The 21,356-nt window shown below is 37.5% G+C and overlaps 1 protein-coding gene across 1 annotated transcript in view; it reads right to left on the bottom strand.

Moving 5' to 3' along the window:
- The window catches only part of AP3B1 (adaptor related protein complex 3 subunit beta 1), a 238,077-nt gene that overhangs the window by 12,250 nt on the left and 204,471 nt on the right, over window positions 1-21,356 (bottom strand). Inside the window, exons 22-25 of the mRNA XM_024194104.1 lie at window positions 18,578-18,809; window positions 16,067-16,151; window positions 6,467-6,564; window positions 868-1,006 (exon numbers count right to left, since the gene is read on the bottom strand). Coding sequence (XP_024049872.1) covers window positions 868-1,006; window positions 6,467-6,564; window positions 16,067-16,151; window positions 18,578-18,809 — 554 coding nt within the window. The remainder of the gene's footprint in view (window positions 1-867; window positions 1,007-6,466; window positions 6,565-16,066; window positions 16,152-18,577; window positions 18,810-21,356) is intronic.

Raw genomic sequence — 21,356 nt, 5'->3', positions numbered from 1 at the left:
GGGGAGTTAGGGGTCAAGGCAGAGGGCTGGGGTGCTCGGCTCGTGGGGGTGCTCCCATATGGGATATGCCCTGTTCCACCCCCTTCCCCAAGGTCCCGTCCCTACCTCTTCTCTGCCTCCTCTACGGAGCAGCGAGCACGCTGCCACTCGTCCCCCTCCCCCTCGCAAGGGCCATCAGCTGATTGGCGCAGGGAAGGAGATGAGGAGGGGCAGGAAAGCACCATGCTGGGGGAAGAAGCGGGGGAGGGGGGAAGCTTGGCTGCCGCAGGACCAAGCTTCTGCCTCCTGCCCCCGCAGGGGAGAGCGGTGAGCGGGGGGGCTGAGGGCCAGGACTGCCGCAGGCAGCAGCATGCCACTCAAAATCGGCTTGCGTGCCGTAGGTTGCCGACCCCTGAGCTAGAGTCAGGGCCTGAGTCAACACCCACTCAGGATTCTGTGATGCAGGCCAGGTCAGGAGTTTCTTTGGATGAGGTCATGGATGATAAAATCTTCCTGACCACTGATCAGTAACAGGCTGCTGCATTTTGAACCAAATGGAGATATTTTTAAAGGAAGCCAAGAACTGGATAAGTAAGGACTGTTGTAAGTCAGGGTGTAGGCAGATTGGTAGATCTGAATGGAGAAAGTAGCTTGACATTAGTTTTCTTTCATGGTTACCAAATTTAGATATGCAAAAGGAAGGAAAAGCTTAAAAATCAAATCAATCAAGAGAAAATATTTAAAAAATGCCTTTTGGAACTCTGAATTTGGACTCTTATTTTTCCTCACGATTCTCAAGTGAAACTCCACTCTACATCTATAAATGTAAGATTATGCACATTGACACCAAACCACTTTGTTCCACTGCATATGTCAGCCTTAGCTTACCTGTGTATGTTATCTTGACCAGATGGAACAACACCCAAGTTTGCTGCCTTTACCACCTTCTCAAGTAACACAAGACGAGTGGAATTCTGTGGCGCAACAGTGATTGTTGCAGAGGTCTCATTCATTCCGGTCAGCATTCCTGAAACATTAAGAGTAGTGTTTTTTGTTTTGTTTTTTTGTTTTATAATACTTTAGGAAATCTACAGAAACAAATATATGGTCTGTTACTGAATAAGAGCAAAAAGACATATAAACTTTATTTTTCTCGGTTTCCTAGAAGAAAATTACATATAAAATTAAACTATTTATCAAGAAACTGACTTTAAAAAATTGAAGTATGTGTAGATTTATATAAAAGCCCAATTAACTTGTGATTTTAAAATAATTTAATGTTACTGAAAAGAAAATAGTAATAACTGAACAATGATGTGATATTAATAAATTTGTGTGCAGCCAAAGTGGTTCCTTTTCAGAAAGAGTACATAATATAGAACACAGCAAACATACAGATATAAAATATTAAACAAAAGTTTTGAAATAAGACAAATTTGAACTATAGGCCACATCTAAAGAACTTTTTCAATCGTATAAGAATAAAACCACTATACTCAGTTGTAATTTCATTGCAGATTATTCTTTGAATTTCACATCTTTTCTTTTCGCAGTCAATCAGATCAGTTTAATTCATGAAGATAAAGTTAAAATGATCAGATCAGAAACTGAGAAACACTGTTTACTCAGCTAGTATCTGTCTCTTAAGGAATGTAATGATAAACTATATTTGATTAAAATACATCACTACAAAATACAGCTAAAATGTCAACCCTCCATGCTATCATATGAAGAAAAAAATGGAATAAAAATGAAAGGAGAAATGTAATTCAAGAAGGTTATATACAAGAAATTTTTTTCTTACATCAACACCCCGTGCTTAGAACAGCATTTAGCAGGTCATCTATGTTAATTAAAATCCAGAAAAAACGCCCCTAGAGATCTTCACACAGTCCTTATATGAAAATCCTGCAGGAATCTATGCTATATTCAGATGCTAAAAACTGTTTGCAAAACGATGAACTGTAGGACCTCAAGTAGAAGCAGTAAAGAATTAAATCAGTGTCAGATATTTATATGCACAATAAAATTAAGTAATCGAAACTATTTAAAATTCTCAAAAATCCTACCCTTTTAGAAATGTATACACAATATACTGCAAATTTCATTCAGATGCTTAATAAATTTGATTTTAAAAAGTCAACATAGCCATACATTAGAATTTGAATCAGTTTTTGTCACAAAATCTGAAATTCTGGATAAAAAATAAATCAATAAATAAGTAATACAGGGGATATTTTAGAACATGATTTACTCATGACAAAAGCAAAAATAAATATCTATCTTCTATAAAAAAATCAGCATTAGCATTATCTAACCTTGGAAACAGTACATTCTGTTTCAGACTGTTTAACTTTAATATTAGGCAAAAGCTTTAAAAACTACATAAGCAATCTAAAACTGCTTTTAAGCAGAGCACAGGGACTGACAACACTGCTGAGAGATGTGTGTACTCATTTAGGATTTAAACCTTCTCCATTAAGCTCTATTGAAGAGCAAATGCTGAATAAATGAATGCAACTATGTTTATGTTAAAAGCCTGTTTCCCACAGCATGTAATTAAAGGAAATGTTGTACAAAGCCAGTACTTTTGTCAAGCTCCTGTAAATGGAAAGATGGATAGCACTCAGAGAAGTGAATGCATTGCTTCATATTTAACCTTAACACTCTTGTCATTAATGGTTTGTCTAACTTGTTCTATAAAAGACAAGGTACTGCTCCATTGAAGTAAAATTAAAAAAATCAACTAAACCATGCTTTTCAGAACAGAAGATTCATTATCGTTGACTAATGTATTGGCATAAAGCAAAGTAACATCCTATCAAGTAAGGCACACATTCAATCTGCCTTTCCACCCCCCTTTATTTTTAACTCATGCTGTTTTATTGTTATAGGCAATTTGTACCACTCAGCATGACAGTGTAAACTGAATCAAGATTAATTTACATGCAAAAGAACACTTAGGAGAGCAGCATGGTAAGCAAATGTATTGTCTCGATTGCTGAGGTGGAAAAGAACCTGGAAAGAAAAAAAGGTGCTCTAATTAAGGGGCATCAAATATGATTGCTTGTGGTAGTTAAGGGCCAGAAAATAGTAAATGTCTGACCATTTAAAGAATTAGCATCTTGCTTATTAGGAACACAAGTTAGATGCATAAATCTTAATAAAATTAAGTAAACGTGTTTTTTTAATCCCTGGTATTTCTAAATTAAAATGTGCCATGTATACTTGACTTACTTAAAATTTTTGCAGAATTATCAATTACATTTTTATCTATGAAAAAATTGTAAAATGAAGCCAATTAAAACAACTATGTTATAAAAAACATGTGCCACCTTTAACGTTGCATTACTCATTGGAATCTAAGAAAACTCTGGTCAGTGCACAGAAAGGCAATTAATTTGGGTTAATTAAGTGTTACAATGAATCAAGAATACACAGTTTGAATAATAAAAGGAAACGAAATTGGAAAAAAAATTATACTGATGCAAAATACAGCTGATATATTGTCATCTGTCAGAGAACACTGAGCTCAAGTCTATTCCCATTCAAGTCAACTGGACCTTTGCCATTGATTTCAAAAGGAAGAGAGTCAGGAAAGATGACATGAGGATAGAGGCCCCTGTGCTACAGTTCTTACTCAGACAGAATTCCCACTGAAGCCAAATGGAGTTTTGTCTGAGTAAGTGCTGCAGATATGGCATGGAATGCTGAAGCCTAAGACTGAAACAAGTATTTAAAGTAACAAAATTAATTAGTCCATTGCTTCCAAATGGTCAAATCACAAAATCACAACATTAATTAAGCGGCTGCTCAAGACTGTATGGATAGGGAATGAATCACCCTGAAAGAGGTTTCCCCAGTTCCGAACTAAAAGCAAAGTGAGCTAGTGTTGCACGGCTCAGCATATGATGCATAGTATGTAGATAAATACAGCTTTCTGTTTTCTAGTGTTGCCACTAGGAAACCTTCACAGGCATGAATATTCAGCACCCTGTCTGTACCCCTCCTTCTTATGCCATGGGGGGAAAGGAAATACACAAAATGTGACTCACAATGCAAAGCAACATAGTGTAACTGAGTGAAGATGGGAAACAGTGAATTGTTTTCTTGCATGTTGCTATAATGTTGTATGTTCCATCCTTAGTATTCTTATTAGATTGCACATGCAATTTAGCCCTAAAAATTCTTAAAAGCCATGAGTATCTTCTCATTTTTCCCCATACAAATTTCCTGCCACCCTTACTTCCCACCCCTCCACCATTTCCTATTATTAACTTTGAATGCAAACATAAAACAAAGTATCTCAAGATACAAGGTTTGAAACATTTTATGTCCAAAATAAGGAAAAACATGAAAAATAAAAAATAAGGTGTATAAATCGGATTTATTTGGAGAATGAAATAAAATCGAAGTTAACATGGAATGGAAACACATTTGTTAACCTCTAAGCTGACCTGCATTTTACTCTAGTAAGATTTGTGTTGCTAAAATTTGAGGAAATTCATTTCTTATTTTGATTTGGGATTTTCATTTAGCAAGCCCATATAGCAATTCTCTTAAAATACTCCAACCTATTCCTAGATCTGTGTAACAAATAAATACACATGTAAAGTTTAGAATTGAGACCTCTATTACCAAGAGTTTTCTAAAACAGCTGAAATCTATAACTAAAAAGATGCTATAGAGGAGGGTTTTTAACGTGGTAAATTTGCCAGCATCAAGTCCTGCATCAAAGAATGAATTCAGGAAGACAGAAAGAACGATACAGAAATGCCAAGAGACCTTCATGGATTTACAAATACTTCATATAAACAAAATTTCAAATAGCTTTATTCAGAGTAGCCTTTCTGCTCTATTAAACATAGCAAACAGCTGCCAGATTTATTCAGACAAATAATCAACAACCATAGAAGTAAAATGGCAAAAAAAAAAAAAAGAATTTTGGCAACAACTCCACAGAGGACCATAGCTATTCTCAAAGTGCACTTCTTCTATGTTCTCATGGTTCTATATGGTCAGTCAGGGGGAAAAAAGCCCTCAGTCAAAGCAAAGCATAGAAAATGATCAAATATCAAGCTAGCAAGCAAAAAAAAAAAATAAAATAAAATAAAAAAAAAAAGTGGGGGAAAGCAGTACAATAACCTTCTTTACTTACAGTATACCCCTACCTACAATTTTAAGAAGGGAACAGTTTAAAACAAATGTGCCAAAGCCTCATTTAATCACTCACCTTGGTTTGCTGAGCAGGTGCAAAGCAGTGAGGCAGGCTTTAGCCAGCAAAGGGTAAGAACAGCAAATAAGTATCAATTGGTTAAGAAAAAAATTCACAATCCTAACTTTTCACTGCAGTGATCAACTTCACAGAAAATAATATAAGTAACACTTAGATTGCATTCTTAATCATTTAAAATATAAAAGTAACTAAGAAATGATGCAAAAGTGATTATTAATAATATATAGCATTGCATAGGATTACTCGTTGGTGTTCTTGACTTCTTGATAGATACACTGGTTTTCTGAGCTTTACACAGCCATGAGATGGAGTCCCACGGGTACATTCTCATCTCAATGGGAAAGGATTTACGCATGTAAATCCCCATTCATTGAGATGGATGACAATATACCATTGTAAATTTGAAAATGCATCCAAAGCTCAAGCTTTTGCACTTGAAAAGTACTACAGTAAATTTGAACAAAATTCTTAGCTGTGTGCATTGTTCAATTTAACATGTAGTAAAACCAGCTATAATAATTTTGTATTGTTCATATAGTAAGAACCATTCAAATTATCAAATGTATTTGAGTCCAGGCCAAGCCACAATCATGCATTGTACAGAAAGGCCGATTTTATTTAAAAGCACTACATTAAGAAAATTGTCAGCCGAGGTGTAGACAACAACATGGTTCCTTTTTAAAAGGCTACACCAAAGGGAAGCCAAAGAGTTTAGTTTTAATAATAAGAAGCGTTGTTTTAAAGGGGTCTGATTGTAATGAACTTCAAAGTAGTTGGGAGAAAAAGTACATTAACTCTACACTAGCAATAGCTTGGAATAAAGACTAATAAAAGCAGACATCATTGTATTAGTACACATTTGTATTATTTCTCTGAGCTGGTGGGTCTAAAATTCCTGCCATTAGCACTAATATGAAATGCATTAGTGAGCAATGTTAGGAAACCATAACTCTCAAGGCCAAAAGGTTGATTATGGACTATGTATGAGGAGGGACTGTTTGTTTTTTTAAAAGATATATTAATCAGTTGTCAAGTACCACTGGAATGCACACTCTGTGTGCTTCTGAAGGTGTTTTCTAAACCAAGCCATTAGTATGAGATTGAAAGTGAATGCACAGAATAGCATCAATAGCTACATACATAAAGTGATTTCTGGGCATCTGTATAGATGTGCAAGTGAAAATCATTGCAGTGCACGCACACGCAAATCAAAAATGCATTTATCAAAGTTACTAAAATAATATTTCTCACCTTGCTCTGTTTTAAAGTCCTTCTCTGACATAGTGACAGGTAAAAGTAGTTCTCCAACAGGGGGCTGAATATTAACATTGAAGTGATCTTCCTTTGTACTGAGAGAAGAGAAATTACACAGAAGTGAACAAAGATTTTTGGTAAGAAAATATTCTATATAACCAAAATTAAATTGGAGCAAATATATTATCAGCTGATACTGTAGAACTTACCTTTCTGATTTTCACTTTGCTAATCCAAAACCCTGCTAATTCTCACCAAAAATCTGGTTGCCTCATCCTACTTCCCAGCATAGATGTAACCGCAAGGTGCTGCAGTGAGCTTTTGTATTTCTAATAATGTTACTTTTATTGCTATGCACATGTTCTTGTCAACTAAAAAGTATCAGATAACTGAAACTAAACTACACGCTTGTTAAAAATCAACCTTATATGATTTTTTAAAAACTGTTTGTTCATTTGTTATTTTGCAAAGTTCAATAATCAGCAACATCCCAGCAATTAGTCTGAATTAGCAAGATTCTACTTCTCTTGTTTTAATACCACCAGTAAGTACAAAGGATTTTCTTACGCAAAGTGTATCCACGAACAAATATTTTAACAATTTTCCTATTTAGTATGAAACATTTTTCTAAAAAAACCCAAAGATCTATTATAATACAGTCACTTCTAAACTTAACAAGGACATAATTTGGAAGGGCACAGAATATTGTCTGAGAAACATCGAAAAAACTAATTTGAAAAGCAAGAAAAATATTTTATCAGTTCAATTTTGAAAAAGTCTCATTTTTTGACATAGTAAAAAGTAGGCTACTGGTTGATCAGAAGCCTTGATGGAAACTCTCTCAAAGCTGGGACTAGTTTTCATAACTGCAGATAGTTTAAAAAAACAACAAAATAGCACATCAGCAGTATTCTGCTATTAAAAAACAACATATGTTACAGATTCCTTCTTAACACCTTCCCTCCCCACAAAAAAGACAAACACTGTTCACCTCATTCTCTGCAAGGATCAAATTATTTGTACCTGAAACTAATTTTACAGAAATTCAAGATATGTGGACATTACCATGTTTGGTTGGCTGACTACGATATGCGACATCCAGTTAAGAATGCATTTACAATTAAAATCTTTGTTCTAGCCATAGGGAAAGTGAAATTTTGGAAAGATAAAAAATCCCTTCATTAACTGGTGTGCCAAATAATCAGCAAATATTGATTGCTTGTATGTCTGAGTTATCCTACTTAAACATATTGGTACAATCATTAGTAGTACAAAAATCAATTGATTAATATCCATGGTATTTAAATTAATCTCAAACATTTGCTATTGATTTTTAATAATATTTTCACCTTAGAAGTCTGAAATTAGATTGGCTGATGTAGGAAACAGCACTGGATGATTAATATAGAAGTCATATTTTTCCTCTGATTAAAAAAATTACAAGACAAAGTATCTGAAATCAGAAAAATATTTGTTTTATGTCCCAGTTACTGTATTTTAACCAGCTGCTACAAATTTTGCAACAGAAACACTTAGATACATTTTATATATTCTAAAATTATTTGATTTTTAAAAACTTGTGATATGCTGTAATTAAGCTTTTAAATGCCAAATGTAGATGTGTCAAATGTAATGTAGCAGAACAATAACTGACATTATTGTTATAACTCTAAGCTCAGTAAATATATACTAAAATGATTCTTTAAAGTCTGGCTGAGATAAGCTTTATAATGATTTATGTCACAGGTTGCTATTCCATTTTATAAATAATTTTTAACTCTATCCCTGCTTACAATCCTGACATTCATTATTTTTCTTATATAGTTTGAATGCTGCCAGTTTATCTAATGACAACAGAAAACTGAAATAGCAAGGATGGAGTCAGCATATGTTGAGATTGAAGTGGGCTGTGACATAGGATTTAACAATTATATTATTTCATTGTAGTATTTTTTCATATTAGAACACTAGGAATTTGGAAGTGAAAGAGTGACTCTTTAGCCAATTGCCCCAGATAACATTTTTCTATATGGGTTAAGTGGCTTGTTTGAACTCAAATGGCTATAAGGGGATTCAACAACACCTTCATAATAATTTAACAAAACAAAACAAAACCACTTTCAAAATGTAACCAAGAACGATTATGGGATAATTCAGCATGCTGTTGGATCTACTGCAGACCATGCTATTTATACATTAATCTGACCTACTGTATTGACGAGGTAGTGTCTCCAGATGTATACAATCTAACCCTTTTATAGTGGGAAAGTATCAATGTAGCTTGGCTCCTACATAAGTATTCTAAAGCAGTGGGAGAGGACCCTTATTAAGTACTGTCCAATCCAGTGGCTCTTGCGGTCATGCAGAGGTCTTCCAGCGGGTACGTCAACTAAACTAGATATTTGCCTAGTTTTAGAACAGGCTACATAAAAAGCACGAGTGAAGACAATACAAACTAAAATTTCATACAATGACTTGTTTATACTGCTTTATATACTATATCAGCAGTTCTCAAACTGTGGGTTGCAACCACAAAGTACGTCGCGAGTTCATTTTAAGGGGGTTGCCAGGGCCGGTGTTAGACTCGCTGGGCCCAGGGCAGAAAGCCAAAGCCCGAGCCCTGAGGTGCAGGACTAAAGCCCAAGCCTAAACAACTTAGCTTTGCAGGGCCACTTACAGCATGGGACCCTAGGCAATTGCCCTGCTTGCCACCCCCCTAATGGTGGCCCTGAGAGTAGGAATAGACTCAATATGGAGAAAAACTTAATTGTTGCTGTCACTTCACTGCCTCCCAGAATGACAAGGCTCACAAGTGAAAAACAGGCTCAAGTATCACACTGAAATGTAAGAACAATATTTATATTCCAAGTGATTTATTTTATAATTATATGGTAAAAATGAGAAAGTAAGCAATTTTTCAGTAACAGTGTGCTGTGACACACTTGTATTTTTATGTCTGATTTGTAAGAAAGTAGTTTTTAAGTGAGGTGAAACTTGAGGTACACAAGATAAATCAGATTCCTGAAAAGGGTACAGTAGTCTGTAGAGGTTGAGAACCGCTGGTCCAACCAAACAGTCCACTCTCCCCCCAAAGTAACAAACTCATTAATATTTCTTAATAAAGCCATTAAAATAGTTTTTGTGGATCTGATGCCTGTTTCCACCTCCTCCTTTATCAATAGGTTTTCTGCTTGTTGCTTTTTCTTATGGTCACTAGGTGAGATTTACTTTATTTCAAGCTAGAATTGCTGAGATCCAGCATACTTTGATACAATTGTTTTTCAGCTGCAGAAAACCATTCCTCCTTTGCTCCAATCACTATAATTCTCTTTACACTGAATATCAGTGACTCTAAATTTTGGTATTTTTTCCAGGCCTGTAATCCCTACATAGGGATCTGTGATGCGGTGTATATCCCACATATAAACACAACTATGCTACCTGGCTGCACTTGGAAAGTAGGCCAGGCTTAATTAAAGATGAAGCCCAGCTGGGAAAGGAGCTCAGCGGTGACTATAAAGAAAGGAAGCAGATTAGAGACTGCAGGAGAGAAACTTTGCAGTCACTCTCTGGGACTAGAGAGCCTAGGCGGGTCAAGGAGGAAGCCTAGGGGGAGAGATGACCCTGAGATCCTCTCCTGAGTAGAGAAGTCTGGCAGGAGGCTAGGAGAAACACAGAGCAGCCACTGAGGTGGAGAAAGCTCTAGCGGTAAAACCTGATAAGACAAGATTGGGACCTTGCAGGGAGAGAGCACTGGGAGGTGTTCAATTAAGGAATATAGAGAGATGAAAGAGCAAGCCTGAAGAGGGATGCAGAGCATCGTCACCCCTCTTTCCCAGAAGCAGATCAAAGTGCTGCCAGGAGTAGAGCATAGACTGGCGCTTAATGGTTCCAGTGGCAGTACTGGGAGGAGCAGGAGCTCAGTTCTTGGGGCTGGGTTTAGGTACCAGACCTGTATCTATTATCATCTCTCTGCCATCTTTCAGTGTGTGCTGCTTTCCCTTGACCCCAAGTCTGCTCGTTATTTTGAGGGAGGGGAAAGGAATGCATACAAGCACTTCTTCCCATTCCACTTCAGCTCTCTCCTCCTTCTCTCAGTAGTTGTGGTGACATTCTGCCCACTCCCACCCCTCAGGCTCTTAGATTTTGAGTGTGACATTACACTCCATATTCTTTATGGAAATATGCTTATGATATGGATATGGCACAACTGAGATATACTTCATGCAAGATGGCTCGTGTAAGGTATCGTTGGAAAGGTTATGACTTTCTGAATGTGGTTATCCAATTTGTATGAATGTATCATTTTTGTATCTGAAGTTAGGAATATTGACCATGTATCTGTATTTCAAATGTGCTACCTTGGATGATACCCACAACTAGCCCTTCAGGTACAACAATGAAAAAGCCAGACAGGGCTGATGGCCCATCAGCAAAAACAACAGACTGTGAAAGAGCGTAGTCTTCCTGTGGACACTCCAGACAGCCTAGGAGTAATGGCTGCTAGGACCCTGCAGAGATATGTGACTGAGTCACCTGATACTGGAACCCCCCTTGGAATGCCAGTGTTTTTCCACTGGAAGACAAAGGGTTCTCACCATACACAAAAGCTATATAAGACAGGGGAGTGACATCATCGTGGTTCTCCTATGCCTCCCCACCCAAAGAGACACCGGGGAAACACCTGGATCAAGAACTGAACTGGGGGGAGAAGAGTTGAGCCCAGGCTGGAAGGGTGTTTAGCCTGTGAGTAATAATACCTGAAGTTTCAAACTGCAGGCCAGTGCAGCTGGCTTTCAAGAATCTTTGCAATCTGCCTGAAACAACATTTAGGGTGAGAAATTACTATTTGTAGCCAATTTCTTTAGTGTATTAAATTTAGTCTGAGTGTTTTGTTTTATTTGCTCAGTAACTTGCTTTGTTCTATTTGCTATCTCTTATAATCACTTAAAATCTACCTTTTCTAGTTAATACATTTGTTTTATTATTAAACCCAGTTTGTGCAATTTCTAACTGGGGGAGGGGGGGAGGGCAAGAAGTTGTGCATCTCTCTCTTCACATTGATGGAGAGGGTGAATTTTTATGAGCTTGCTCTGTGCAGATTTTTCTACACAGTGCAAGGCAATATACCTTTGAGTCTGCACTCCAAGGGAGGTGGGCACCTCAGTGCTGGGGCAAGTCCCTTAAGCTGAGTCTTCACAGAGCTGATCTCAGTGTCTTGTCTCTTTCTGCAGCTGCGTGTGGCCCTGCCTGTGTGTGTGCTAGAGGAGGCTTAAGAGCCTGGCTCAGCAAGACAGGTTAAAGGCTGGCAGAACAGGTGGGCTCAGTGGTATCTCAGTACATCAGGTGGCACCTTAAAGGGGAGCAACCCGTCACACTGGGAAGACACTAATAGCACAGGCTTCTTCCCTTCCTCCACATAGAGTCCTGATGGCCTGCCACAGAATTTTTCCAGGGATCAGGAGGTGGAGGGGAGAGAGAACAGGTTCTTTTCACATCCCCAGCACTAGCCCATCTCTAGAAGTTTGTATGCGTTTTTCTGGTGGGGGAGAGAGGAACACACTTGTTCCCCCTTCCCCAGATCTTTTAGGGCAGTAGATACTCCAAGCAATAGGAGTCCTTCCCTTCTCTTCAGGCAACTGCCACGTTGGACCCAACCCCTGCAATGAGGTAGGAGCTTATCTGAAAGAGGCTTTTGCCTGCAAACATAGGGAGGAAAAAGGATAGGGAAGTTGGAGACCCTAAATATACATCCATCTCTCTCTCTCTCACACACACACACACACGCAGGGTGTCTGTGTACACATATATGTACATGCTTTTTAGAAGATGAAGATTGGCCATTTACTCATCCTGACCCTCACTTTTTTTTCCCTTCTAAAAACACACATAAAAAGCATTATTGTATAGAAATTAAGTGAAAGGGGGGAAAGTGCATTTGCTGAGAGATTGCACAAGAAAGGCAGTGATGTGATGTTCTCACTATGAGCAGACAGGATGAGCAACCTAATGTATGTTCTAAATAAATGCATTAGGAACAGTTTTCAAGTTAAAGAGTTTCTCCTTTCTCTCTAATTAGGTATGTGATCTTCGAAAGCTTTGCTTAATAAAATAGTGCTTATTAGGGAGGTCTTTCAAAGCTCTCAAAGCTTTCAACGCTGTATATTACAGTTTCTCCTTCACTGCCCTTGATATGTTCAAGATCTTTTAAAAGTGATCTAAATATTTTATTAGTCATTCTTGCTTTTTTCTTAATATAGTTTGCATTTATTGAACCACTAACACTACAACATCTCGAAGCAGACAGGTTGTGTTTACTATGCAAAACACACAGTCAATGATTGGCATCTAAGACCAATTGATCTACCCATTACCACTATCTCTCAACCCCCACAAGCACTACTACAAAGCTATTGATTTAAACACTGCCGATCGGTTTCCATTTTCTGATTTTGGGCAGGCCAATTAAGAAAGTGAGTAATTGTGATTACACTGCTTCAGGATCAATTACATTTGATGCAAGACAAAGTGCTCCTTTTGGTAAAACGTAGGATAATAATTATGATCGGGGAACGCTTTACTGCTGCATATGCCCCAAACAGCTCAAATAAATGACATACATATATATCTTCATGCAAGACAATACAGCAAAATAAAGGTGTTAGGACACCTTTTGTCAAAATATTCTTGAAATAATTCACACATCCACACACAAGCTTTGGAACAAAAAACTTTTTAGAAAGTATCGAGAGTTAAAAGAACTGCTATTGATTGTATTTTAAACAGATTCACATGGCTTAAAGACCATCACAAAACACAGAATCGCCTAATATACACATACATACAACAAGAATTTTTGGAACAATAAAACAGCAAATTTTACTCAAAGTACATCTATCTTTATTTTTTTCCCTTTCAACAGTATTCTCAAATATCAAAGGGTTTATTAATCAGTGAAGCAAACAAAGTAAGCAATAATTCCTATTCTTAATTTAACTTTAAACTTAGTGTTTAGCTTGAGCATTGTCATTGGGCTCACATTGTCCAAATCATTAAAATGAATACAGCACTGGTGTCTGAGGCAAATCTATTTACAGTGACGTTACTCATAGTCTGGTTGGTGTTCAGGAATATTGATCTGTCTTGTTTGTCTAATAGGAAAATAATAAACAATTACTAGGCAATGTTGGAGAAAGTAATCAGTTTTTATATATCACTAATATAGCAGACCTCCCAAAACATAAAGGTGATGATCTGCATAAAATCAATGTGTTATGCTACATTGCTTATACTCATCACTGCAGAGATTCTCAGCAATAAATGGTGTACGTTTGGAACTGAATCATTTACATGCTTAAAAGATGTACTTAAAATAAAAATATTTGCTCTGTTTTAAAAAAGAATGTATATGCTTGTTTAAATACTCTGACATATGTAATTTTAAAATAAAAAAGCTAAGTACATTTGTGTTTAGAGAAACAGATACCTCACATTTTTGTAACAATTTTGAAATTGCATTGCCTAGAACTCTTCTTCCCTCATTATGTCAAAACAAAGCCTGTGCTGGTCTAATGTGCTGTACAGTAAAATAAGGTTAGTTTTTAAAAGACTTCAGATCAGTTCCTAATTATCATTGCTGCTATCATCATCCAGAAAGACACAATAGCATAACTTGTGCATATGCTACATGCCATAGGCATCATGCTGGAGATAAGAATATCCTTAAAACAACCTCACCTAGGGACTTAGCGTACAAATGAATATCACAAAGAAAGGGTTGTTGAGAAAAACATTTTCAATAGTAAACCCCCCGGAAAAAAAGAGAAAATTTAACTTCTGTATTGGCTCTTCTTGAGCGGCATGTTTAACATATATGAAAGCACAGTAGCTTTTCTACTACAAATCTTATATCCCCAGTCTTTAAGAATCTATAAGTTTCCAAACTACCGTTGATCACTCTACCCTATATTCTTTTAAATTATTAAACAAACAAGAGTACAGAACTTTCTACAAGGAAAGAGAGTTTTCACCTAACCAGTTTTGGGCATTGTGATAGAGTTGACAAGTCCATGACCCATGTGGTGTGGCAAGTGGTGAGAAAAGCTTCTTGCAATATTTGTTTCAGGGTATGTTAAGGGGAAGGTAAAGACTAGCAAGCAGGTTCATTTAGTGACACGGGCAAAAGAGTTTGGATTCTGCTACTATTTTTGCATGAATTCACGTTGCCTGACAATGGAGCTCCCAATGGGTGAGCAGACACTTTTTCTGCTTAAATCAAAATATGTAAGTAACTTAGATACAATGCAGGCTCTTAAGCATGATAATGATAAGCAAAGTATATATAAAAACATATATGCAAGGCATATTTGGCAGACACTAGTGGGCCAGCCACCTACTAATTTCTCCCCCAGCTTCTCCCAATCTCTTTTTTTATTATTAGGAAGAGGCTTCTCTTACTTGCAAATCTGCAGGTGGTTTACTTGGGTGACAAACACTACAAGCCTATTACATAGGCTCTGGACAATCAGGATGGCCTTTTAATGGTATTAAATCCCTTCGGTTTGGGGTGTTTTGATTTGCAAACTCTTGTAACAGAGGAAGAAACTATACTAGACCCTGGGGTCAACTGCTCCCTATGGGAACAAGAAGGGGGTGGTCCTATCCAAAGAGAGATGCTAATACTATAGGTAGGCAAATGCTTTCAGCTGATTAAGTAAAAAGGCAGTATCCAGGTAAAGGAAAGGCTAGGAAAGCTCAAGAAACTATTATATAAATATACACACACACACTCATCTTTGAGGGACTCCTGCTCTATTTGCAGAACAGTCAGCCTAATGCTCAGCAGCCAATCTTTTTTATATATATATAAAATTTACTACTAACTAAAGATTGGCTGCTGAGCATTAGCCTGACTGTTCTGCAAATAGAGCAGGAGTCCCTCAAAGATGATTGTTGCTGCATATATATGAGCACTCAACTTTTGGCTCTGATACTTTTCTTTGGTTTTATTTTGTTTCTTGATTTTATGTTAGTAAATTACATATTAAAATGTTTCTGAAAATTCAGTTACATCAAATGGTAGGATCCATCTGCAACCTCAGAGTTACCAAAGTAAACTCGTGAAAAGAACAGTACCACAAACAGGTCAGGTACCTAACAGAAGAAACGGATTTGTTTAGGTAACCCAGATTTGAAAGTGCAGTTTGACTTTAATATATGTTCATAAGTTAATTCTCATCAAGTATCACAAACTTTCAAAAATCATTTGGCAATATCGTGATAGGAAAAATAGTAGAATAGTAAAGTTTACAAGGTAACTATGCCTCATTTCTCTATATACATCTTGAATGTCCATTTTATGATGAGCTATTTTGCCCAATTCTGAAACAAATACAGAAAATACAATACGCACTTTGCCCATAAAAATTCTAGTTAGGCTTCAAACTAGTTCAAAATATAATCAGAGCAAATTCAAATATCATGTTTTTAATCTAGTTATGGAAGAAGTTGTGTAAAACAGACAAAGACTATAAGATTTCTCCCCTCAATTTCCATTCAGAACTATCAAATGTTAAAACAAAACAAAAACAAACTTACCACAACTGGAAACTGGCAGTCTGAGTAGAATCACAAAAGTCAATACCCATTGAGACAGTAATGGATTCCTCAGGCTCAAGAAATTCTAGAATAGAACATGTAAATTAAGCATGCAAAAAAAAAAAATCAGATCAGCCAATCTAAATACAAAAATTTGATAACATGTAAAACAACAAATGTTTACAGCTTCTTTAAACTTTGAGAGGTTCTGAGGGATAGCTCAGTGGTTTGAGCATTGGCCTGCTAAACCCAGGGTTGTGAGTTCAATCCTTGAGGGGGCCACTTAGGGATCTGGGGCAAAATAAGTACTTGGTCCTGCTAGTGAAGGTAGGGGGCTGGACTTGATGACCTTTCAGGGTCCCTTCCAGCTCTATGAGATAGGTATATCTCCATAAAAAAAATTCATCATGACACCACTTATTCATTCAATCTGAAAACTGAAGAGCAAGACAGCACAAGAGCACTAGTAAAATGCACATTACTATACAGTGATGGGGAAAATCAAGTTTAAAAAATTCTAGTCAAATGTGGCCTACTTCTCTCCAAATTTTGTTTGCACTAGTTACATAGGAGGCTGGGAAGATTATGGACCTAAAATGGAGGATACGCCTTCATTTTACAAGCAGTGCAGAATGCAGCACTTCCTAAATGAAGACATCAAGAGTAAGTTCACTGTTTGTTTCTTGAACCTCTTCAGAGCCAGATCACCATTCTAACCCTACACTATTGCAGACTGAAGGACTTAGGATAGGACTTGCAGACTGAAGGATTAGGTGAGGTGCTGGGTCCTTCTTTGATACCAAAGGAACATACAAAAAGTGGTTGTTGAGGAGAACTTCAACTAGAGAACAGTACAAGAAAGACAACACACAGGAAGGTAATTGAACAGATGCCATTACAGAAAGGAATGTCAAATTAAAAATGTCTGGACAGAGAAAATTTTTGTGCTACTGTGTTCTACATATTTAGGAAATCAGAAGGAGTCAGCTGTTTAATGATGGGGAGAAATATAAAGAAGTCTAACGGCAGTAAAGCAAATTGTGGAAGAATGCAGAAAACCCGGAGGAGGAGGGTTTCGAATAATGGAGGGAAAACAGAAAATGCTTCAAGAAAGTCAAGTCTGTGTAAGGATCTGTGTGGCATCAAGAAAGAAATACTCCATTCCCCATTTGCCACTGTTACTATTACTGGCAGAGCTGCAACTGCAGAGGCTAGAGTAAGTTTGGAAAACTGATAAGAATGCCTGACTACACAGACACTTCCACTGTGCTCTTCTGGTGGAATTATGTGACTTAATTTTCTTAAAGTAGACAACACCCATGAGAAACACAAAAAATACAAAATGTACTGAAAAGGATAAGACACAGGTGGGTATAAAAACTTCAGATCCAGAAGAAATTGAGGAAGAATGTAGAAAACTTGAGTACAAGCAAATCAGACAAACAACAACGTAGAAGGAAATAATTACATAAATTTTATTCTGTTAATAGAATTATTTTCTGCTTGAGGTTATGAAGGAGTGTGCATGATGTGGATACCACAAATAAACTTATCTGTTTCAGATTTTTTTTTGTCTGGGGAAAAAAGTGGCAAAAGCTCCAGTGAACATGTCCAATTTTAAATGTGTTACAATTATGGAACCTCTTGATTAACTTCAAATCTGATAAAAATTCTACTAGTCTTTTTGTCTGAATTTTGAGGATGATATTCCATCGTGGATTTTAGGAAAGAAGGAAAAAATTGGGTTTATATTAAAATATGAGTTACAAACTTCTCTCTAGAAAGGCTACTACCTCTCCATTTAGACAGGATAGTTCAGGCTAAGAGCTTATTTATATATCCAGATGGGTAGACACCATTCAGTTCAACTTAGTACCAAGTTTAGATTTTGTCATTGTCTTGAAGTAGATGTTTAGTTATAAAAACCATAGAGACGTATCATTATTAAAATACAAACTGAATCAAATGTTATCCATGCAAAATACTCGACCATATGTTTTGTTGACAGTAGCATGGAAAGTTTGCTCTGAAATAAGTAGAAAGTGGCTAAGTGCCATGTTTATTCCTTGGATGTGAATATAACTTGCTGGCACAAACCTCCAGTTGCCATTGTCCTAAGATAGCTGCTTAGTCAGTTTAGTGACCAAACAGCTAAGAGGTCAGTTGGAAAAAGGGAAGACAGGATACTGGGCTAGATGGACCTTTGTTTGATCCAGAATGGCCGTTCTTATGTTCACATGAAAGGATCTGAAGAAATTACAATCAGAGGCAGTATGACTATATGGTTTGATTCATTCTAACTGTACTGGAAATGCTCTCTTTTAACAGACACCTTATTAAACCACACACACCCTTGCCACGTAATGCTTATTTTTTTTATTCTGTCAATCTCTAAAATAAAAAATTAACTTAAAAAAAAATCAATACATTTGGTATTTTCCATTTCATGTTTTTAACTAAACAAAACAATAGGATTTTGCATAGTTAGTTTTAAAAAGATGATTTGATTACCTATTGGATTAAACACATGCATCTTCATGCCTGCAGGTAGCTTTCTCTCCCCTACGTGAATATTCTCTAACTTCTGTTCTGTGGTGTTCGTTAATGTCACTTGTACGGATACCATTTGATTTCCATAAATGCACGGCTGCCTTGAGAAGTGATAATGAGCTGCTAATCCTTTCCCACTCATTCGATGAAGCAATTCATGAGTTTTCATTGGCACAAAGATTGGGGAACTGACCTGTTACATAAAAAAGTTAAAAATTAGTGAACAATATACTAGCCAATTCTTGTGGATAGTAGAATAAGAACATAATATGACAGTTTAAATACTGCACTCTCTGCACCAGCTAGAACTCCCTCTCTCTTCTGTGGGAGATTTGGACGTGGAAGGAATGCAGTATCAGGGGGCAGATTGATTTTCATGAATACACCTTAAAGCTTTGACTTCATCAACAGGAACAAATGTGTGGAAAAACTATTAGAACATGTTGAAAATATTCAAGTCCACAAATAGAACATAATAAAGGAAATATTTGAAACAGCATGAAATAGAATTACAACATTTCTGGTATTGAGAACTAACAGCTCTGCTTATAGTTAAAGTTGTCTAACTTTCTATTATAAGACTATTTCCAATTGCGTATAACTTTGCCAGATTGTTTGAGCTGAGATTTGTCTGCTTCAAGCTGATTTTTTAAGTTTCAGCTAAAATGGTCCAGCTGCTCTAGCAACATTTCTCAAATGCGGCCACCGTGGCCACATGCTTTCTTGCGGTGATAGCCTCCTGGGTGGTGATTTTGGGGGGGGGGGGGGGGAGGGGAAGAGACAAAGCAGAGGCCCCTCCCCTGGGGCCGCACGGAGGGGTTGGACCCTGTCCCCCTCTTGAGCCACAAATGCTGGAGGAGCAGAGAGCCGATGCGAGTTCTCCACCTTCCTGGGGCATTGGGGCTCACTCAGGCTTCCGGCTTCCTGAAGCAGCAAGCTTTGGCTGCGGGCTCTGACTGTGGAGCACTGGGCACTGGTTCTTTGGCCGCATCGCAGCGAGCTTCGACCCCCGGCTGCTGGGCTTTGGCTCACCCCTCCTCCCCTTTATCAGCCCCTGGTCCCCACTGCTGCCCCCAGCCCCTCACCCACCTACCCTATCACCCCTGGCCTCCCCTGCCTCCCTATCTACCTTCCCATCCAAGGCTTAATTTGTGCCCTGGCTTGCCAGGGCTGAATAAGTCTGCTGTGAAAAGTGATATTTGTGTGTTTGTTAATATCACTTTTTACTGCCTCCCAGCTAGATAACAAGTCTGCTGCTGTGAAAAGTGATATTAACAAACATACAAATATCACTTTTCACAGAATCTGACTTACTAGCTAGCAAGACCAAAAAAGTCCGGAACCAAAAAACCAAAAGAAACAACAAAAAGACGAACTTGCAAAGGACCTTATTTGCATTTCTATTCTGTTTAGGTCCAGTAAAGAAGAGACAACTGTACATTATTATTATTATTATTGAGTCTAAAAAAGAAAGCCCTACATAAATAAATTACTATGATTTGGACATGTATCTGTGCATATTTATTTGTTTTTCCTAAAGTTAATTAAGTATTTTAAGAAAAATTGCCAAAGCTGCCACCAGCAAGAGTCAGTGGCTGCATTCTGAGGCCACCAAAAAATTTGTTGAGAGAACCCCTGATTAAAGAATAAGATTAAGGGAAAAAAGTTGTTTTGCAAGTGTTAAAATGCACACAGCTGTTTCATTGAGAAAGTGTAGTGAGTACATGCTTTGGAGCAGGTAGGGGTATTGCTTAGGGGTCAGGAATATTCAACTTTTGTTGTCCTTGTGAAAAGTTGCCCAAATTTGGCACGTTATAAGTCTCTGAAAAATCATCATTTGCAAATGCTCAAGAGAGAGAGATTTGTTAGAGCAAAATTCTCTGAAGATCACAATCACAGAAATGTAGGGCTGGAAGAGACCTTGAAAGGTCATATGCTGAGGCAGAACGAAGTATACCTAGACTATCACTGGTGGGTGTTTGGAGATTTTTCAGAACAGGTTGGACAATGACGGGGATTCCACAACATCCCTTGAAAGCTTAGACCAATTCAATGGCATTGTTTAGTCTCCAGAAGAGAAGAATGAGGGGGGATTTGATAGCTGCTTTCAATTACCTGAAGGGGGGTTCCAAAGAGGATGGAGCTCGGCTGTTCTCAGTGGTGGCAGATGACAGAACAAGGAGCAATGGTCTCAAGTTGCAGTGGGGGAGGTCTAGGTTGGATATTAGGAAACACTATTTCACTAGGAGGGTGGTGAAGCACTGGAACGCGCTACCTAGGGAGGTGGAGGAATCTCCTTCCTTGGAGGTTTTTAAGGCCCGGCTTGACAAAGCCCTGGCTGGGATGATTTAGTTGGGAATTGATCCTGCTTTGAGCAGGGGGTTGGACTAGATGACCTCCTGAGGTCCCTTCAACCCTAATATTCTATGATTAACTATCCTTATAGTTAGAACATTTTTCCTAATACCTAACCTAAATCTTCCCTGCTACAAATTAAGCTGACTACTTCTTGTCCTATTTTCAGTGGATATGGAGAACAATTAATCAACCTCTTTCTAACAGTCCTCAATAGGTTCCCCTTCAGTCTTCTTTTCTCAAGACTAAACATAGCCAGGTTTTGTAACCTTTCCTCATAGGTTAGGTTTTCTAAACCTTTTATTATTTTTTTTATCTCCTTTTCTAGATTTGTCTATATCTTTCTCAAGGTGTGATGCTTAAAAATGGACACAATACTCCAGCT

This window comes from Terrapene carolina, unplaced genomic scaffold (assembly GCF_002925995.2).
Source record: "Terrapene carolina triunguis isolate 2854851 unplaced genomic scaffold, T_m_triunguis-2.0 Scaffold69, whole genome shotgun sequence".
Classification (NCBI taxonomy): domain Eukaryota; kingdom Metazoa; phylum Chordata; order Testudines; family Emydidae; genus Terrapene; species Terrapene triunguis.
This window is presented reverse-complemented; position numbering and strand designations above follow the sequence as displayed.